We start from the raw sequence: 17948 nt of genomic DNA on the forward strand, positions 1-17948 counted from the left end.
CTTTAATATTCATTGCATTATATTACCACAAATCCTGTTTCAATTGGAAATGATAAAATGGGTGGGGTTGAGAGACAGAAAGTAATGTGACAGCAGTAATGCATAGCTGGAGATGGGAGTCATGGTTGGATCCATATCCTCTTGGTGAAAGCACTCAGTTTACTGAATTTTTCATCAGGACAAAAAAAAATTCCCAGTATTAGATTGCACAGAACTCTACACCAATATTGTGGGATATTTATTAAAATGGACATTTCCTTACAGTGTCTATCCACAGTGTACTGTGATGTTGGGTCCTGTAGACCTTACCCAGCTTCTTTTCCAAGGGACTCCACTTTTAAGAATGTGTGAAGTTCCAGAATGGATACTTGGAATTTCCATACTAATTTGTTTTCAGACTATGAACTTCTAAGTTAAGATTTTCACTCTAAGTACCTGTTTTTGCACTGTTATTTTGTGTGGTAAACATATTTAGAAAATCATTCTCAATCTGGTGTTTATTTGCTTGTGTTAACCCAAATAGACATTACCCATTTTCGGAAAGGATCTGCACATGGAGCTTTTCTCCCCCAGGTCTCCATTGAAAAAGGGCTCACTCTGGCCCAATGGACTTTCCCCAGTTAACAAACTGCAAATAAATAAATAAATAAATACAAGGGAGAAAAAGTCCCCAAGGGAGAAAAAAATATTTATTTATTATGCACATTAATTAAACATGTGTGTACAATAACAAATAAAGGAGTATAAAAAGAATATTTCACACATAAAAGTATAACATGCTAGAGTTGAGAATATCATCAGGAAGATGAGAAGAATTTAAGAAGATAACTACATATTTAATAAAGTTAACAGAGAAACATTAGTATGCAATAAACATAATACTGGTATGTATAATTTGGACCACAAGCTACTTACCCATAGGAAAAATGGATTAGGGGATACAAGTAAAGTTCCTAATTGGAAAACCCCAGCCCCAGATGCAGTACCTAACATCTGGCTAATAGTATTGACATCTTTACATGAAGATTTAGCCATGACTAAGAACTATTTATATGCACACCCTGAACACATGCCAACTTGGTTAACAACAGGAAAAATGATAATTCTCCTTAAGAGCGAATCTGCAAGATATCCTAAAAGCTATAGACCAATAACTTGCCTTCCGGTGATGTATAAACCATATACTGGAATTGATGCTGGCAGAGTTTATAGTCATATACAAGAAAACTCAATTATGGTAATACAACAAAAGGGTAACAAAAGAAAGTCATATGGAACAATTTGTTGTTAAAGTCATAATGGAGTATTGTAAAAAGGAGAAGAATCTAAGTACGGCATGGATAGACTTCAAAAAGCATTTGATAGCATCCCACATTAATGAATAAATGAGGGTTTTCAAACTTGTAAGATGCATCCTACATTGATCAGTTACATTACAGTGACCATGAAAAAGTGGCAAACTACTTTGCAATTAAGCCATGATAAAGGACAAATAATTATCCCAGGGATAAAATTTCAAAGGGGGATATTCCAGGGTGACACTTTGTCACTTTTGTTCATTTGTTTTTTCCTTTAACCCATTAAGCTGTCTACTTAACAGAATAGGCCATGGCTACAGTTTGGCTCCCAGAAAACAACAAAATGTAAAGACTTCTCATCTTGTCTCTGTGGATGTATAGTTCATCAGATGAAGAACTGAAAACAAAACTGCAAGTATTCAAAACTTTCTCAGATGATATAAGAATGTCATTTGGTCTTGATAAATGTGCAAAAGCAACTTTTAAAGCAGGAAAGCTACATCACCAAGAAACTATCCATCTTGGACAAAATGTAATATAAAAGAACTTGAGCAAGAGAGAGTGTATAAATATTTGGGAATTGATGAAGGATCAACAATAAAACATGAACACGTGAATAAAACGTAGTAGAGAATATTTTAGAAGGCTAAACTTAATAGTGAAAACAGCTCTGACATCTAGGAATAAAGTCCAAGCTACAAACCAATTTACTCTTCCTGTTCTAAATTTCAGTTTTAGGGTAACTTACTGGCCCCAAAATGTACTAGATCAGTTGGACAGGAAGACAAAAAAAATGCTTCAGGCTTATGAAATGTTTTATAAAAGTTAGCGTTTACCAAGATTATATGTTCCCTGTTCTGAAGGAGCTATGGGCCTCCTCGAAATTGATTACATGCATAGATCTGACATCTGATCGTAGACACATAAAACCCTCTTGCAAGTCTCCAAAAGTAACAATAGGGCTGAGGACTCCCTCTATTCCCACCATATCTCTAAAATCTGGAACTCTATTCTCCAACATATTTTAAATATCACTGACATAACTCAATTGAAGAAACAACTAAACAATTACTTATATAGGTGCTGGATGTGCTCCTGTATCAACCCAGGCTAATCTCTCCCCTGTATGTCTTTTCCCCAACCTATGAACTCCATACTTACATATATGATGTATCTTCTTCTTCTAACCCCATTCTCTGCCTTTTTCACTTTCTTTACTAACCTGACTAAAAACTAAACTTTCTCTGAATTATCCTCTATGAAAAAACTCATTCCTCCTTATCAATTTGATAATTTTATATCAATGTATATCTATAGATTTGATGGTACACCTAATGATGCCAATGTATATTTATATTTATACTTGTCTTAAAACATCACTGTATTTGTTCCTATAATGTTAAGGCCTATATAAGATGTTTTCTGGAGCTTTTCTCCTGTACCTCTGCTGAAAATGGGCTCACACCCAAAAGGACTATCCCAGTTTACAAATGTAAAAATAAATAAATAAATAAATAAATAAATAAATAAATAAATCTGCAGTCATAGGCCTGCATACATATTTGCTGACCTCACGAGATCCAAACATAGAGAAAGTTTTAAAACACGAGGAGAATAAGTCTGTGATGACTTCCCTGCTTAGTTTAGCAGAAACATATTGGTGTCAGGTTATGTCAGGTGGGAATGGAAATCAAACCAGAAGTAGATAAAAATCAGGCAGCAACTGAATGCACCAAAAAAAAAAAAAAAAAAGAAATTATGTAAATGTTATTTTAATTGAAAATAAAAAAAATTTGAAGACAAAAAAAAAAACAAAATAAAGAATATAAGGTGAAGGATCAGATAAGAAGGCAAGAAATGTGGAAATGCATAAATATAGCTGTAAGAACAGAAAATTCTTGGAACAGCCTCGTGTCAATCAGGATTTAATATAGGAATGGTTAAGGAGAGGTAAATTTAAACCAAAAGATGAAAGGATAATACTGGCTGCCCAGGATAGTGGAGTACAAACATGTTGATTTACAAAACTCATTGAACATATCAGAGAAACAAACAAATGCAGGTTTTGTAAAACACAGTTGTAAACAGTCACACATTTTGTTGCTGGGTGTGCTACACTAATGGCAGAAGGTCTGTATACATAAAGCATAATAATGTGGCAAGACTGTTGCAGGGGGGATTATGCAAACATTATAATACTGAAGTAGCTGAAAGCATTGGAAACCTGAGCCACAACGCATCCAGGAGAAGAAGACAAAAGTAGCATTGGTCATTAAAATTGCTACACCCAGTGATTATGGTGTCTTACCTACAGGGAGACACAAAGTCATATACCAGGATATGCAGGCAAAAACAAAGGTAATGCGGAAGACGGATACCCAGACAGTTCCAATAGTAGTAGGAGCAACGGCTCTCATAAAAAAAAATTACGGTTGTGTTTCGTCTAGATGTGTTACTGATACATGTAACTCCTTATGAATTGCAGGAGTTAGTTCTGGGCACAACGTGGGTGCTGCAAAGAGCACTTTTGGTTAATATCAAAAATTAAAACAAACTAATGTAATGAACTTTAATCATACTTTGACTTAGGAACAGGTCCAGTCCCGTCATGGTATTAGAAACCCAGAAGTGTTGGAGAAATTAAACAGGGAAACATGGAAATAAAGCAGTCTAAATGGAGATGCCCATGATGGCTAAGAAAATGTTGGACAGGGCAACAAGTGCTATGCATGTAATTATTGTACTAATGTCTTACACAGTTAATCAATGCGGTGAACAATACGATAATTTAATAAAAGAAGGATGAGGCAGTGAGATATTGCATGGCAAACGTATTTTTAACGAGCAATTGAGATTGGCATGCAGGTTCGAATGTTGTGTTGCCTTAATAGTAAGAAAACCCCTAAACTATTCATGGAACGGACCTTAAATCAGTGGCAGTTTTAAATGCGGGTACGGTTTAGTGAGTTCATAGACTATCGGGGTTTGCATTAATGTTTAGTTACTTCACAGACTGAGTACAGTACTTACAGTACCAGAAATGTTTAATTATAACGTTTGCCACTATTTGTTGCTGTAATCATCGCTTTTCTGTCACAAAAGCAAACATTTTAAGAGACAGAAGCAAGACAATGAGCCAACATTATGGTCTTACGAGAGGTGTGGTAGCACATTATACACATAAAAACACCATGAGAGCTATTATTTGCCAGAGCAGTTGTCCCGAAGAATGACAGTCAACATGCCAGAAGCAATATATTCTTAAAGTAATCTGGAACATCCTTTCGGTAATTCTTTGTATGTCCTCCAAGCATTTTAAAAACGGCGTTCAGGCAGTTCATTTGACATCTGAGTTATACTTTGGCATGCCTTTAAAGAGCTTTAATTGCGGTGGGGGGGGGGGGGGGGTGTAATTGGTTTTCAAACTCTAGTCATGTCTTATTGGTGGACTGTACTTTCAGTAGGAGAGAATTTATTATAATAGTTTTACCTCTCAACTGTACAGATTTTTGCAGAATGTCAGATTTTTGCCTCATATTTTTCGTCTGTTCCTCGTAAAAATTGTGTTTTTTTATAAAATATTGGGATGATGTAAGGATTAAAGTTACTAAATAATGACATGCATTTCAGTTTCAGACTTCATATATTTCAGATTATGCATGCTAACATAACTCATATTATTCTAGGAACTTTTTAAGTTTATAAGAGCAGTATTTTAAATGTGCCCTGTTTTTTTTTTTTTTTTTTGGGCCTTCGTTCCCCCATTATGTCAGGCTTTGCCCAGATTTCTTGACTAAGAAGTTGATATATATATATATATATATATATATATATATATTTATATATATATCTATATATGTATATGCGTATATATATATATATATATATATATATATATATAGACGTGTGTGTCCGTAAAATACATTTATAGTTTAACTACCACATAACAGAGACCTCCATCACATTCATTACAGTATTTGTGCCCCCTGTATTTAAACAGGTTTGGAATAAATTAAAGCCGCAACACAGTACACGTTTATAATTTGGGGTTTGCACATCGTCATTTCCGCTAGGCTCTCCTTGCCCTACGACTGGGGGGATGAAAATTTGGTCATGAGCTGCAAAGCAGAATAATTATTTGCAATAGAGGAAAAAAGCCCGAACTGGAGTGCGTGGGAGTTCTGTTTCAAAGCTCCCCTTCCCGGCTCAGCAGTATTGCCGAGCGCGAGCGTGCAACAAGCCGCGTGCGCCAAATCAGGGAGAAAGAAGGAGTGCGCGCGTGCAAATGGGAAAAAAGCAGACTGGGATAGCAAGGACACACGGCTGGGCTGTAGATACCTGCCATTCACTCTGATGTGGTGCCCTGTGTATGAAGTATGACAAAGCAGCTCTAGTGGAGGAGGTATCAGAGGCGTACTGTGTAAATTCCAGGGTTTCACTCCTCTTGGGTTTTGAAGCTTCTATCAGCTGCAGACGTCGGCGAGAAATGAGAGTATTAGGACCCATGCATTGTGACTGACAACAGCACCAGCAGTTTCTACATGCTCCCGCCTTTCATATGAGCTGCAGGAAATTAAACTGCAGCTACTGTTGCATGGTTTTAGAAGGAAATAGCATACTTTTGCACTGCAGAAATACAGAGCGGGATAGTTTTGTTGGCAGCTGTTAAACATCCAAGAAAAGCACACAACAAAAGTTATTATGGCTCTTATTATGGAACCTGTTAGTAAATGGACTCCAAATCAAGTGGTGGATTGGATGAAAGGTAAATATACAGCGACACACATAACATTATGTTTGAATATTTTGGCTCAGTGTATTTATTACGATTAACATATTTTATAATTGATGCTTTGCGGATGGATGTGTTCTTTAACAGTTGTTGGTCTTTCCCGCAGCAGCATCTACGGGAAATCGAGTAATGCACTTGCTCATGTCCGGGGGCTGTGGGATTCAAGCTCGCTTTCGGGTGACTTGTATTTGGCGCGTGTACACGTACATCTGGCCTTTCCGTTTATTTATATTTGCATGTTAATTCGCATTTGTAATGTGTACCTCTGTATGAATCGTAAAATTTCCAGAATTAACTGGTGATATAATTAGTGGATCACTAATGGGTTGTTAATGTGTTCCGTATAGTTACTGGTTAAGTTCCAGCTTGTACGGTAGGTGAAACAGAATTATGGATACAGACAACAACGAAATACTTTATTCCTGTCTTAGTGGAGCAGTAGTTCGTATGTCTTGCCATAAATCCAGACTGACTTAATAGCTCCCGTTTACAATCATAGCTGGAGTTTAGACCTCGGCATTTTAGCAGTTGTCAGTGTTTAATTAAAACAATTAAGGTGTGCTGCATGTTGGCAATGCATAACTCAAATAAATAGGGACACATCTCAACAGAATCAGGGATAAATAGAGAAATAATCAGGGACACATGTTAGTACTGATAACTTGAGATGTTAACAGGCTAAGATCTTTCCCTGAAGTAAAAGAAGTCTGTAACTCTAATTATTGTCATTATTTATTAAGTGTAACTCACCACCATATATTCAGAAGTCTGCAGTTTTAGGTGGGCTTAAAAGGGACAGAGCTAAAATTTGTGTCAAATCGGGGACAGCTGAAACGTATGACAATACATTGTTGTTGTGGTGGAGCTCTCTCAACATGTTTGTAGTTTGATACATAAGTAAATTCCTGTTAAAACCCCCAGCTTTACAATGTAGATCGGTAGGGAGGGAGATGCAGGAATCTAAACGTGTTATAGTTAGATGCTTAACGTTTTATCTCCAGCAAAATTGCACAACTGAAAACGTGTCAACCGATACTAACGGTCAAATAATGGACAGTAACATGCTTATACAATTCTAGCTGAGTAGTCCTATTATCCAGTGACAAAAACATTTCCTTTGACCCCTGGAGTAGATGAGTTCCCCAAAAATTAATTAATTGGCTGGGCTCATTAATAGCATCAAGATGAACAGCTTGCAGGCAAATATGTATAACTTTTAATATCAACTGCTGATAACATATTCTAAAATGTTGCATCAAGATGAACAGCTTGGAGGCCAATATGTATAACTTTTAATATCAACTGCTGATAACACATCCTAAAATGTTTTCCTGAGATGGGCACTGTTAAAGCAGGTTTCTGCAGTGCACCTGATCTTTTTGCCTAAAACAATGTGCTACTTATGAACTACAGGATTTACTGAAGTCATCTAACCAATTTGCTTTTAATGAAACTATGTTTTAGGCTGTGGTGTTATGCCTTAAGGCATGATAGGTTTAGCAAGTTGACAAATAAAACATATTAGCCATTTCTTGTCTAAGATAATAATGTTTGGTGATGAAACAGTCAGTTACAGTCTATATTTCTCATATGTTGCCAGCTTCTCAAGATGTTAAAGTGGTATGTGGATGTTTACAGTGATTTATTTTCTTTGACAAGATTATGCATGATTTTGGTGTGTTGAAGTCAGTGGCTGTATTTTATATGTATCCTGCTTTAATTCACATCTCTGTTCCTCAACACCATTACTGTATTAATTGTGAAATAAAACAATAGACATTTTAAATATGCCATTAAAGTTATTTGTCAAGTACACTGTAACAGATGTCCTACTGCAGTGTGCAGGCAGGCTTTATGAGTAGGTAGGTGTCAGGCTGGTGAAATTTTAAAATAGTTTCCCAGCTGGTGACCAGTGTTATAATTACAGCTATATTTGATTCTCTGTTGGCAGAAAATTGAGTCATCTTGACTGGTTTGTCTATTAATTAGAGTCCTTGCAGTGCACTTGTTGCATACAGATCTGCCTGAAATGTTCTTGTTATATCTATATGTATGATGCATTTGTGCTTGTGAAATATGGGCCATACATATGTGTCAAATGTGCTCATATAAATGCACTTAAAAATCTGATGCTTAGAGAGAAAATGTGTGTTTATGCAAGCACATGTACATGTGGAAAGACCACACAGCTGAACTCTAAAATATGTTTGTATATAATGCTACTGTTTGATTCTTTACTTATGGATCCTGAATCATGTGGTGATATTATTAATATCTTCATGATGACTATTGTGTATTTCATTTACAAAATGTCATGATTAGTGAAATTATTTGAGTTTTCTATGAAGCATTTTTTTTTCTTGAGATTTCCAAAATGTAAGATCATAGATTAGAGGCAATTCTGCACCCATGCTGCTGGAATTCACAGAACTCTTGCTCACCATGCTATTCTCAGGTATGTCAGCAATCCACTGACAGCTGAGTTTCTGAAATGGCTATCTGTAGATCATCTGCTGGCCTTTTCCTTGCATTATCAGAATGCTTATAACATCTCATTGAACCCTACTTTATGAATAAATCCTTTCTTTATTCTCTGTGTATACTGTATTGTTTAATACAGTTTATTCTCACAGAAGGTATGTGAACATGCAGTATGCTTTACGGAAATAAAATATGCGATTTTGTAAATCATATAGTTGTCTAGCGGTTTTAAAACTGGTACCCCTCAGACACATTTGTTTGTGTCCATGGAACATGGTAGGTATTTAGTTTTAAGTAATTTACTTGCTGAGTTATGATGTATGTGTGCATTTCTGTTTAATATATATGTTCACACAATGACTGATATTAATATAGTCAGGCATTTTTAATTGTAATGCCTGTGGGATAAATTGACAAATGTTTTGTATATGTGCAGTTTGTTATATCCTACAATGAAAAACAGCATATTAATCTCTCCCTCCGTAGATAATGTATTCATGTACTGTGGTACCCAGAGGCACTGTCCGCATTCAGCCAGAGCAGGGGTTGACTAGGCTGTGGATAATTAGCATTCAGCTAGTGCAAAGTAGGCTAGCTAGCAGGGTGATGAGCTGCATTCATCTGGTGCAGAGGCACATGGCAGTGACTGTCAGATATGTACTTCATCCAAGTACAGGGACAACAGCATTTAACATGAATATGCAGCTTTCAGGGTCATGGGTCACTACAAACAAATATATAATCAGCAAGTTTAAAGTAGGCTTCATTTTAGAAATCAAGTATGCAGTGAGACCTCTGAAAATGTAAGCAACACTTCTGCCTTCTCCAGTTCCATGACATGTAATGACTTGTACCTTCACATACATATGTTGGTATGAATTTCAGAAAAACATTTCTGTGCAGATTTGACAACTTCCCATTTTAAGTGCATTGACAACCTTTAATGAACAGATGTGTTGTTCTTGAGAAAAAAACAACTGGAAATAAGATTTTATGTATATATTTTACAATAACATGCTAGTATGTGAGAACTCATTTGGTTTGGATACATATATCATTTATTCCCTAGATGGGCTTGGAGTTTGTTTATATTGATCTTACTGCTATCTGTATAAAAGAAAATTCTGTTGATTTGGTTTTCACAATGTATGGAAGGCGTGTAATACAAGTCAATCCAGTTTGTTGGTCAGGACAGAATTTCAGTGAAATCAGTTTCGCGTCAGTAAGAAGATTTGCGGCTATTGAACTTATTTAACACTGCACATGGTGATATCCAATATGACCATTACTGGTTAAGATGTAGATTCTGTAGCAGACAAGAGATTTAGAGTGACACTGTACCTCTAGATGATTTTGAAAATTTTGAGTATATGGCTCTCATGTATGCTCATTGACCTTTGATTGTGACTGAGGTGGTTTGATTCTTATTAGACTGTTGTGAAACAAAAATTGGCAAATAATAAACCATTGTTGGAAACATGGGGGCCTAGATGACATGTTTTAAGTCCAGACAGGCTGAAGTCTTGCATAAGAAGGAAGAACTCCTATCCTGGTGGCATTAAAACTGCTGACTGTATGGTATTACTAGAAGACTGTTATTGCATTATTGTATTTTCTAAAGACTGCGGTGATGGTGCTGCGGTTGTCGCCTCACAGACGTTGCCCGTTCGATTCTCAGAGCGTCTTCTGTGTGGCGACATGCGTGAATGGGAGTTCCTTCGTTGAAGGTTGTGTGTTAGGCCCGGCAAGCCAGTACGTAAAAATCTACTGCCAATCATTAGCGGACCGGAGTTTCGCTGTAGCGACCCCTAAACAGGAAAAGCCGAAAGACACAAACAAACATTGCATTTTCTAAAGAGCTTTGCATTTATGGTGCCTCATTAAGGGGTTGGATCCTTCAGCTACTTCTATGTAACCATTGTGTTCTATCATGGAGGTTCCTACCTTTTGTCTTGGTGCCTTTTTGCAACTGGAGGTTGATAAAAATTTATCAAAGTAGTTTGAAACCAAGTGAATTGGTCCTTACCCTTTTTAACCATTACCCTTTTTTGTATTGCTTTGTCTTCTTCTATTTTGTATATTATGATTTATTTTCTTTACACTGTGTTTTACTTGTATTCTGCTTTTCACTGCATATTTAAACTAGGAAAGAGACTTCAGTTGTGTCTCTTGTGAGTCCCACACAAATTGTTTCTCATCATTCTCTCTCCCTGGTCATGTTTGTTTTTTTATACTCAACTGTCTTTCTAATTGTCTGCCCTGGTCCTGTTGTTTTTTTTAAACTCAACTGTCTTTCTAATTGTCTGCCATTTTTTGTTAATTTGACCATGTATCGCCCTCCTTATCCTCTTTCATTGGCTATTGTAAGCACAAAATTATCATTTAGTGAAATCACTCCTCTTCAACTATTTAAATTTATTGGCGATCCCACTGTATTCCATACAACCAGAATACAAAGTGTCCACCTCATTCCAATTTGTCTTGCTCTTTTAAACGAGTGGCTCTCCACTTAGATAATGAAAGCTTAAAATATCCCCTTTTTCATATCTAACTGATTAGTGCACACTGCAGCTCTTAGGATATTAACCCATTTTCTATCTTACCATTAAAATATACTGCAAGACCACCAATTATTTGAGAGCCCACATTCTGCCTATCAGTAGTCATCTTGAGATTAGTGCTTGTGTTTTGCTCATGGTGAGTGATTGTAGCATAGAGACATTATTTCCTGAAGACTGCTGATCACTGGAAAGACTAACAACTGCTTCATAGGTGCCAGCTTAGAATTTGTGCTTATATTTTGCTTCCCCACATCTAACCAATCACATACCTCACAACCAACCAATCACTGACCTTACTCTTCCTACTCCACCCCCCACTACATTTAACCAATTAACATACTCTCGCCTACAACAATGACACCCACCCTACTATCACATCATAGTCACCTCACTCTCATGCAAACTCTCTATCCAAACAATCCTAACACTAAACCTCTACCTCACCTCTTATCACATCATACTACACACCCCTTTCACTACCTCTACAAAACAAACCTCCACCTACAACTCCAGCACTCCTTATTACAACCAACTTATATCATCAAACCTCTTCCAAAACATCACTATAACACCAAACCCACTTAAGATACTCTCGATTACCCCCAAATCACCTACTACTAACAAGCACATTGCCATCTTAATTAAACTTAAGAAACTCCTCCACGACCATCACTACCAATTAATAATTGCAGGTGATATTCATCCAAATCTAGGGCCTAACCCTCCGCACATACCACTCTCCCATCAAACCAGCTGCTAACCAATAGATCAAAAACTAGCCTACTAATTCTGTGCTTAAATATTCAGTGTTAACAACAAGGTACACTTACTACATGCACTACTCTCCACCTACAGCCCTGATATATTATGTCTGATAGAAACCTGGCTAAAGTCCACTACTGCAGACAAAGAACTTCTACCTATAGGTTACAATGTACTTCGCCAAGATAGATTAACTAAAAAAGGAGGGGGTGTAGCCCTACTCTATAAGAATACACTAAATATTACCACAATTACTGTAGATATTCCCAGTTTCAACAACTCTGAAATCCTCCTAGCTAATTCAGACTTGGTAACAAAAAGTCGCTCAACACTGTCACATTCTATATACCGCCATGCAGTAACATCCCAACCACAGAAGCCTTCCTACAATGGTCAAACCAAAACCTCCCAAAGGAAACCATTATACTCTGTGATTTTAACATAGATTGGAATACCTGCCAACCTTAAACTCAACCAACCATATTAACCTCTATAACTTTTCACAAGTTATCCACAGTAGCACTAGACTATGAACTCCTAAAATTAAAGAAAGCCTCCTATACTGGATATTAATTAACAGGACAAATACCTCATACCAGGCAGGTGTCCTCCCAGACACCCTCAGTGACCATCAACCCACTTTTCTGTTAAAACTCAAAACCCAATCTACCCCTAACTCCAGATCAATAACAGCCCACAACACAAAAACCTTTGACCCCAACAAATTCAAACTCGAACTAAAACACTATAACTCTGACATGCTAAAGACCTTACTCCTAGAAGAGGTCATAAACCATTTCAACAACAACTTCTTAAGCATCCTGAATGCCAACGCCCCACCCTGTATCATTAAACTCAAACCTAAAACAGCCCCCTGGCTCGCCAAAGAGACTAAAAAGAAAATTTCAGACAGGAGCAAAGCCTGGCACACCTGGAGAGGCACTAAAATCCCAGCAGCTAAGATACAATTCCCACAGCTCAATAATGAAACAAAAAGGTCAGTCCTCCTAGATAAAAATAACCATTTCCTTGACCTACAAAACAAGCACCAAAACAACCCCAAGAAATTCTGGGCAGGCATAAACAATATACTCCACCCTGGCCACCCCTCCACCTCATCCCATACTTCTACTAATGAAATCACAAATATACCAGACACATTTAACAAATATTTCATAGAGACTATTGCTAACCTTGTTCAAAAACAGCCAACAAATACTACTACTAATCACCCGCAACCTTCAGATACACCTAAAACTTCCTTCCAGTTTCTACCCATCCCAACGAACTGTGTCAAAAAGTTACTACTTTAACTCAAACCTCCCTCACTAGCAGCTGATAAACTACCTGCTGAATTGCTTCAGCTGGCTGCTAATGAACTTGCCTTCCCATATCTATCCTACTAAACAGATCTATCTCAGAAACCTCAATCCCACCCATCTGGAAAACCTTCTATATTATCCCCATAAAGGCAGAACCTCCACCGATCTCGCCAACTATCACCCGATAGCCATTCTGTCTCCTCTGGCAAAAATACTTGAGAAATGCATCCACCACCAATTCATGCCATACCTGCTTAACAACCAACTGCTTTGTCTTACACAGCATGGATTTAGGCCAGCACATAGCACTATCACAGCCCTTGTTTCCTTCACAAATGTCATCAATCAAAACAAAACACACAGGTTAACTAACTTCTGCCATATTTCTGGACCTATCCAAGTCCTTTGATATGGTCAATAATGCCAAACTGTTACATGCCCTTGCTGACCTCAGCCTAAGTAACCAAACCGTAGCATGGTTTCAGAACTACCTACATGGGAGACAACAATTTACTTATTTATTTTATTTTACATTTGTTGACGGGGCTAGTCTAACTGGATATATTTCCATTTTCAGTAGAGGCCCGGGGAGAAAAGCTCCAACCTAGCACAAAATATAATATACAGATGTATAACAAATAAAGTAGGAAGAAATTAAATACAAAAAAGGAGTTTAGAAGAAGTACAATACTAAGAAGGATGAGTATAAAGGATTATATAAGTCTTTTTACTGTAAGATATGAGATACATTAAAGTTCATTGATAGTTTACATACGTACTGGAAGTTCTATTAATCGTACTAGTACCAGTTTCTGCATACCGAGGGGTACGCAGAGTATGATTATGTATCCAGAGGCAGTGTGAAGATAGAAGTAGGGAATGGTTGAAAATTAGTCAGGGTTACTGCAGGGACATAACCAGTGAGATTTTAGGTGTCCTTTGAGTTTTACTTAAAGAATGACAGTGAAGGTAGTAGAGTTAGATCTGTAGGTAGAAGGTCCCAGTTTTTTCCAGCAGTATTGGAGAAAAGGGTGTCACCTGCCAAGTTATTGGACTTACTTATGCTAGATAGTAATTTGCTAGAAGAGTGTAGGGAATTAAAATTATTATAAGGGGTAATTAGGTTAGCAAGTATAGGAGTATTATTTGGTTGGTAAAAGATTTTATGGGCAATGGTGAGTTGGGAAAAAATCAGAATGCTAGGAAGTTCAAGCCAGTCTAGCTGCTTTATATTCAGGCAGTGGTGAGTTTGAAATGCATTGCCAGTGGCAAATCTGGCAATATTGTTGTAGGAGGTTGCTAGTTTGAGAAGATTATTTTTTTTAGATTAGTGTAAATAGGTGAGGCATAAAGAAGATTTGAGATTAAATGAGAGTGGGCAATAGTGGTCCTAGCTGTTGGAGTTAAGAAGGGTTTGATTCTATATAAGGATCCCATTTTTCTGTTTACTGTTTGTATGGTGTTATTTATGTGGCTATCGAAGTTAAGGTTGTTGTCGATTGTGACTCCTAATAATTTTGTGGTAGGATTGGGTAAGATAAGGGTGCCATTGTTGGATTTGACAGAGAAGTCTATAGGAGAGGACCTACTGGTAGGTGTAAAGAGTAGGAGCTTGCTTTTTTTTTTGGCGTTCAAAAGGAGGCAGCGTTTCAAGAACCAAACTTCTACTGAGCTGAATACTTTTTGAGTTAGTGAGTGTAGATCAGAAATGGAGTTGGCAGAACATATAAACGTGGAATCATCGGCATATTGAATACAGGTGGCTTCAGGGATTGCTCCATGAAAGTCATTTGATGAATAAAGAAAAAAGAAGAGGTCCTAAAATGGAGCCCTAAGGGACTCCAAGGGTGACTGGCAGGTGGGATGATAGTTTATTTTCCCAGAGAACTGCCTGTTGCCTATTGTTGAGGTAGGACTTACACCATTGTATAGCTAGGGTATCCAGAGAAAGAGATTCAAGAGTATTTATAAGCAGGGGGTGGCTTACCATATCAAAAGCCTTTGACAGGTCAATGAAGAGAGCAGAAGAGAGGATGTTGTTATTATGGTTCTTATTAATGGAGTCTGTGAAAGATAGGAGAGCGGTGGTGGTACTATGAAATGGCCTAAAGCCATGCTGGGAGTTGGCCAGTATGTCATGTTTGGTTAAGTGGTCTAATAGCTGGTGGTGAATGCATTTTTTCATGACTTTTGCTAAAGGTGATAGTAGAGCTATCGGTCTGTTAGATTTACCACCTTTATGTAGGGGGATAATGTGGGAGATTTTCCAGATGTCTGCGATGATTCCGTCATTAATGGTTCTGTTAATTAGGATGGATATGGGAAAGGCAATGACTTTGGCTGCTTTTTGCAAATATTTAGAAGGTAACTGGTCGGCTGAAGGAATACAAGGCTTAAGTTTTAGTAAGATTTTGTAGATGAGAGTGGTTGAGATAGATTGAAATTGGAATGTTGGTAAAGATCCAGGTAAAGAGGTTGGGAGCCTTGTGTTGTCAGTGGAAAGCTGACTTACTAGAGATTGTATGGTCTCTATGAAGTAGGTGTTAAAGTTGTTGGCTGTTTGATTTGGGGTGTTATGATCAGCATCTTGAGTGGATGGTGTGCTAGAGTGACCGGGGTGAAGGAGCCTATTTATGCTAGTCCAAAATTTCTGTGGATTCTTTTGGTGTTTGCTGTAGCTTACAATAGTAGTTCTTTTTTTCTTGTGTTTCTTAGCTGTCCAAAAGTTTATTGTTCAGGGGAGGTTCTGTTAGCTCTCCACTTAGCCCAAGCTTTGTTTCTAAGTCAAATTTTTTGTCTAGTTTCATTTGAAAGCCAGGGGGCTGGTTTGGATTTCATTCTAATGGATCGTTTAGGTGCATGCACATCATGGTTTAGGTGCATGCACATCTAGGATTGCTAGAAATTTAGAGTTAAAATGTTTAACAGCCTCATCTAGTGAGAGTATTTTTAGAGGTTTCCAGTCACATGCATGGAGTTCATTTTGGAATAGTACAGGGTTAAAGTGTTTCTTGGTTCGTGAGATTCTATAAGTAGGGGTGTTAGAAATGTCATTCTTTTGTCTTATAATGTAAGTTAGAGTATGATCACTTAGATCATCTGGTAAGGTTCCTACATTATAAGTATGTGGGTGTTTATTAATAAGTATCCAGTCTAAGGTGCTCTCTTTTTTGGTTTGTTTGTTGATTCTGGTAGTTGAGGTGATAGTTTGATTAAAGCCATGGAGATTAATATGTGAGGAAGGCTTATTAGCGGTGAAGGTTTTCCAGTCAGTATTAAAGTCACCTAATATTATTGTTTCTTGTGGGTAAGTTGAGGACACCCAGCTAAGAATATCTTCTGTTATAGTGTTGTTATTACCGGGGGTAGGTATATACAGATCACATAAAGGGATTTGTTAGGGTTGATTTGAAGTCTGGAGATGAGGACTTCAGCCTTACTGTCCAGAGGGGGGTTATAAGTTTTATAGAGGAGATCTGTAGGCTGTTTTTATATAGGAGTGCTACTCCCCCACCCTTACGTTTTAATCGGTCTTGTCTCAATATGTTATGTTATAGCCAGGGGGGATAATTTCATTATTCTTAGTTCCAGGTTTTAACCAAGTTTCTGTAAGGCAGAAGATGTCGAAGGAGTGACTATCAAGGAGGCATGAAGGTGGGCAATTTTGTTGTTGATACTGTGGATATTGAGATGTGCTATTAGTAGAGAGTTGGTGAGTTTGGTCTGGATTGGAAGGTTTGAGGGTGTGGTGCAGTGAATATTTACTATGGAGGCATTGGTTGGGCCAGGATTAGGGTGGATGTCCCCATCCTTTAAGGTTCTTTAGCTTAAATACTGGGTTGTGTGAATAGTTAATTAGAAGTTTCCATTTTCTTATTAAGAGGTTGTTGTACTTAATGTGTGTGCATCAATGGTATTGAGGTAGCATATATCAAGGAGTGGAGATGATGTTAATGTGTATATGGGAGTGTGAGGTATTATGAATGCTTGTTTGTTTTGGAGGGAGGGTATGGTGGAAGAGATTAGACTTTTCAAAACAGGTTAGGAGATAGGCAGAGGTGAGGGCAGGTAAAAATATAGTTAAGAGTATTAGGTTGGTTAGGATAACTTTCATTGTACTTTGCATATTGTTATGAAAACCTATACAAATACAATGGAGGTAGACTGGGATAAGGTAATGAGGAACTGGTGAGAGTGGGAGAGACTTAAGGAGAGTGAGGAGTAGTGCTATAGGGTATAGAACAGCACTATAAGTAGAGATACTAGAGAGAGTTAGAGGAGGAGGGTGTAGCTAAGTGGAGTAAGTGGTTGGGGCAATTGATTGGTTGGATGAGAGAGAGGGTGTGGTTTAGGAAGTATAAGTGTAGGACCACTGGGGGTCAAGCAGTTCAGTGGGACAATAGCTTATCCTCACTGCTACCCATCACCACAGGAGTCCCACAAGGATCTGTTTTAGGTCCCCTCCTATTCTCCATATTCACAAACAATCTTCACACTCTGTCAAAATACAACAGTTATACAATATGCTGATGACTCGACACTTGTATGTTCAGTCAATGACCCTCAGACACTCCTCTCTATAACACAAGATGTCTTCCATGCCACAGAAAACTGGTTTCTTAGCAAACACCTACTTCTAAACCCCCTCCAAAAAAACTATTACTGTTCCCACCCACCAAAATTACCACCAAACACATTCCCTTTAACATAATCTCCAGAAATGGGACCATCA

The 17948-nt window shown here is 37.6% G+C and overlaps 1 protein-coding gene across 6 annotated transcripts in view; it reads left to right on the forward strand.

Annotated features, from left to right (window-relative positions):
* Nucleotides 1-5400: 5400 nt before the first annotated feature.
* The window catches only part of CNKSR2 (connector enhancer of kinase suppressor of Ras 2), a 2909208-nt gene continuing 2896660 nt past the window's right edge, over nucleotides 5401-17948 (forward strand). For 3 of the 6 annotated variants that reach the window (XM_044072276.1, XM_044072278.1, XM_044072277.1), the window contains exon 1: nucleotides 5402-6063. In XM_044072276.1, coding sequence (XP_043928211.1) covers nucleotides 6000-6063 — 64 coding nt within the window. In that variant the 5' untranslated portion in view covers nucleotides 5402-5999. Of the gene's footprint in view, nucleotides 6064-17948 lie in introns of all 6 variants that reach the window. The other 3 variants (XR_006364961.1, XM_044072279.1, XM_044072280.1) reach the window with 3 other exon arrangements.

This window comes from Protopterus annectens, chromosome 5.part0 (assembly GCF_019279795.1).
Source record: "Protopterus annectens isolate FY-2018-M chromosome 5.part0, PAN1.0, whole genome shotgun sequence".
Classification (NCBI taxonomy): domain Eukaryota; kingdom Metazoa; phylum Chordata; order Ceratodontiformes; family Protopteridae; genus Protopterus; species Protopterus annectens.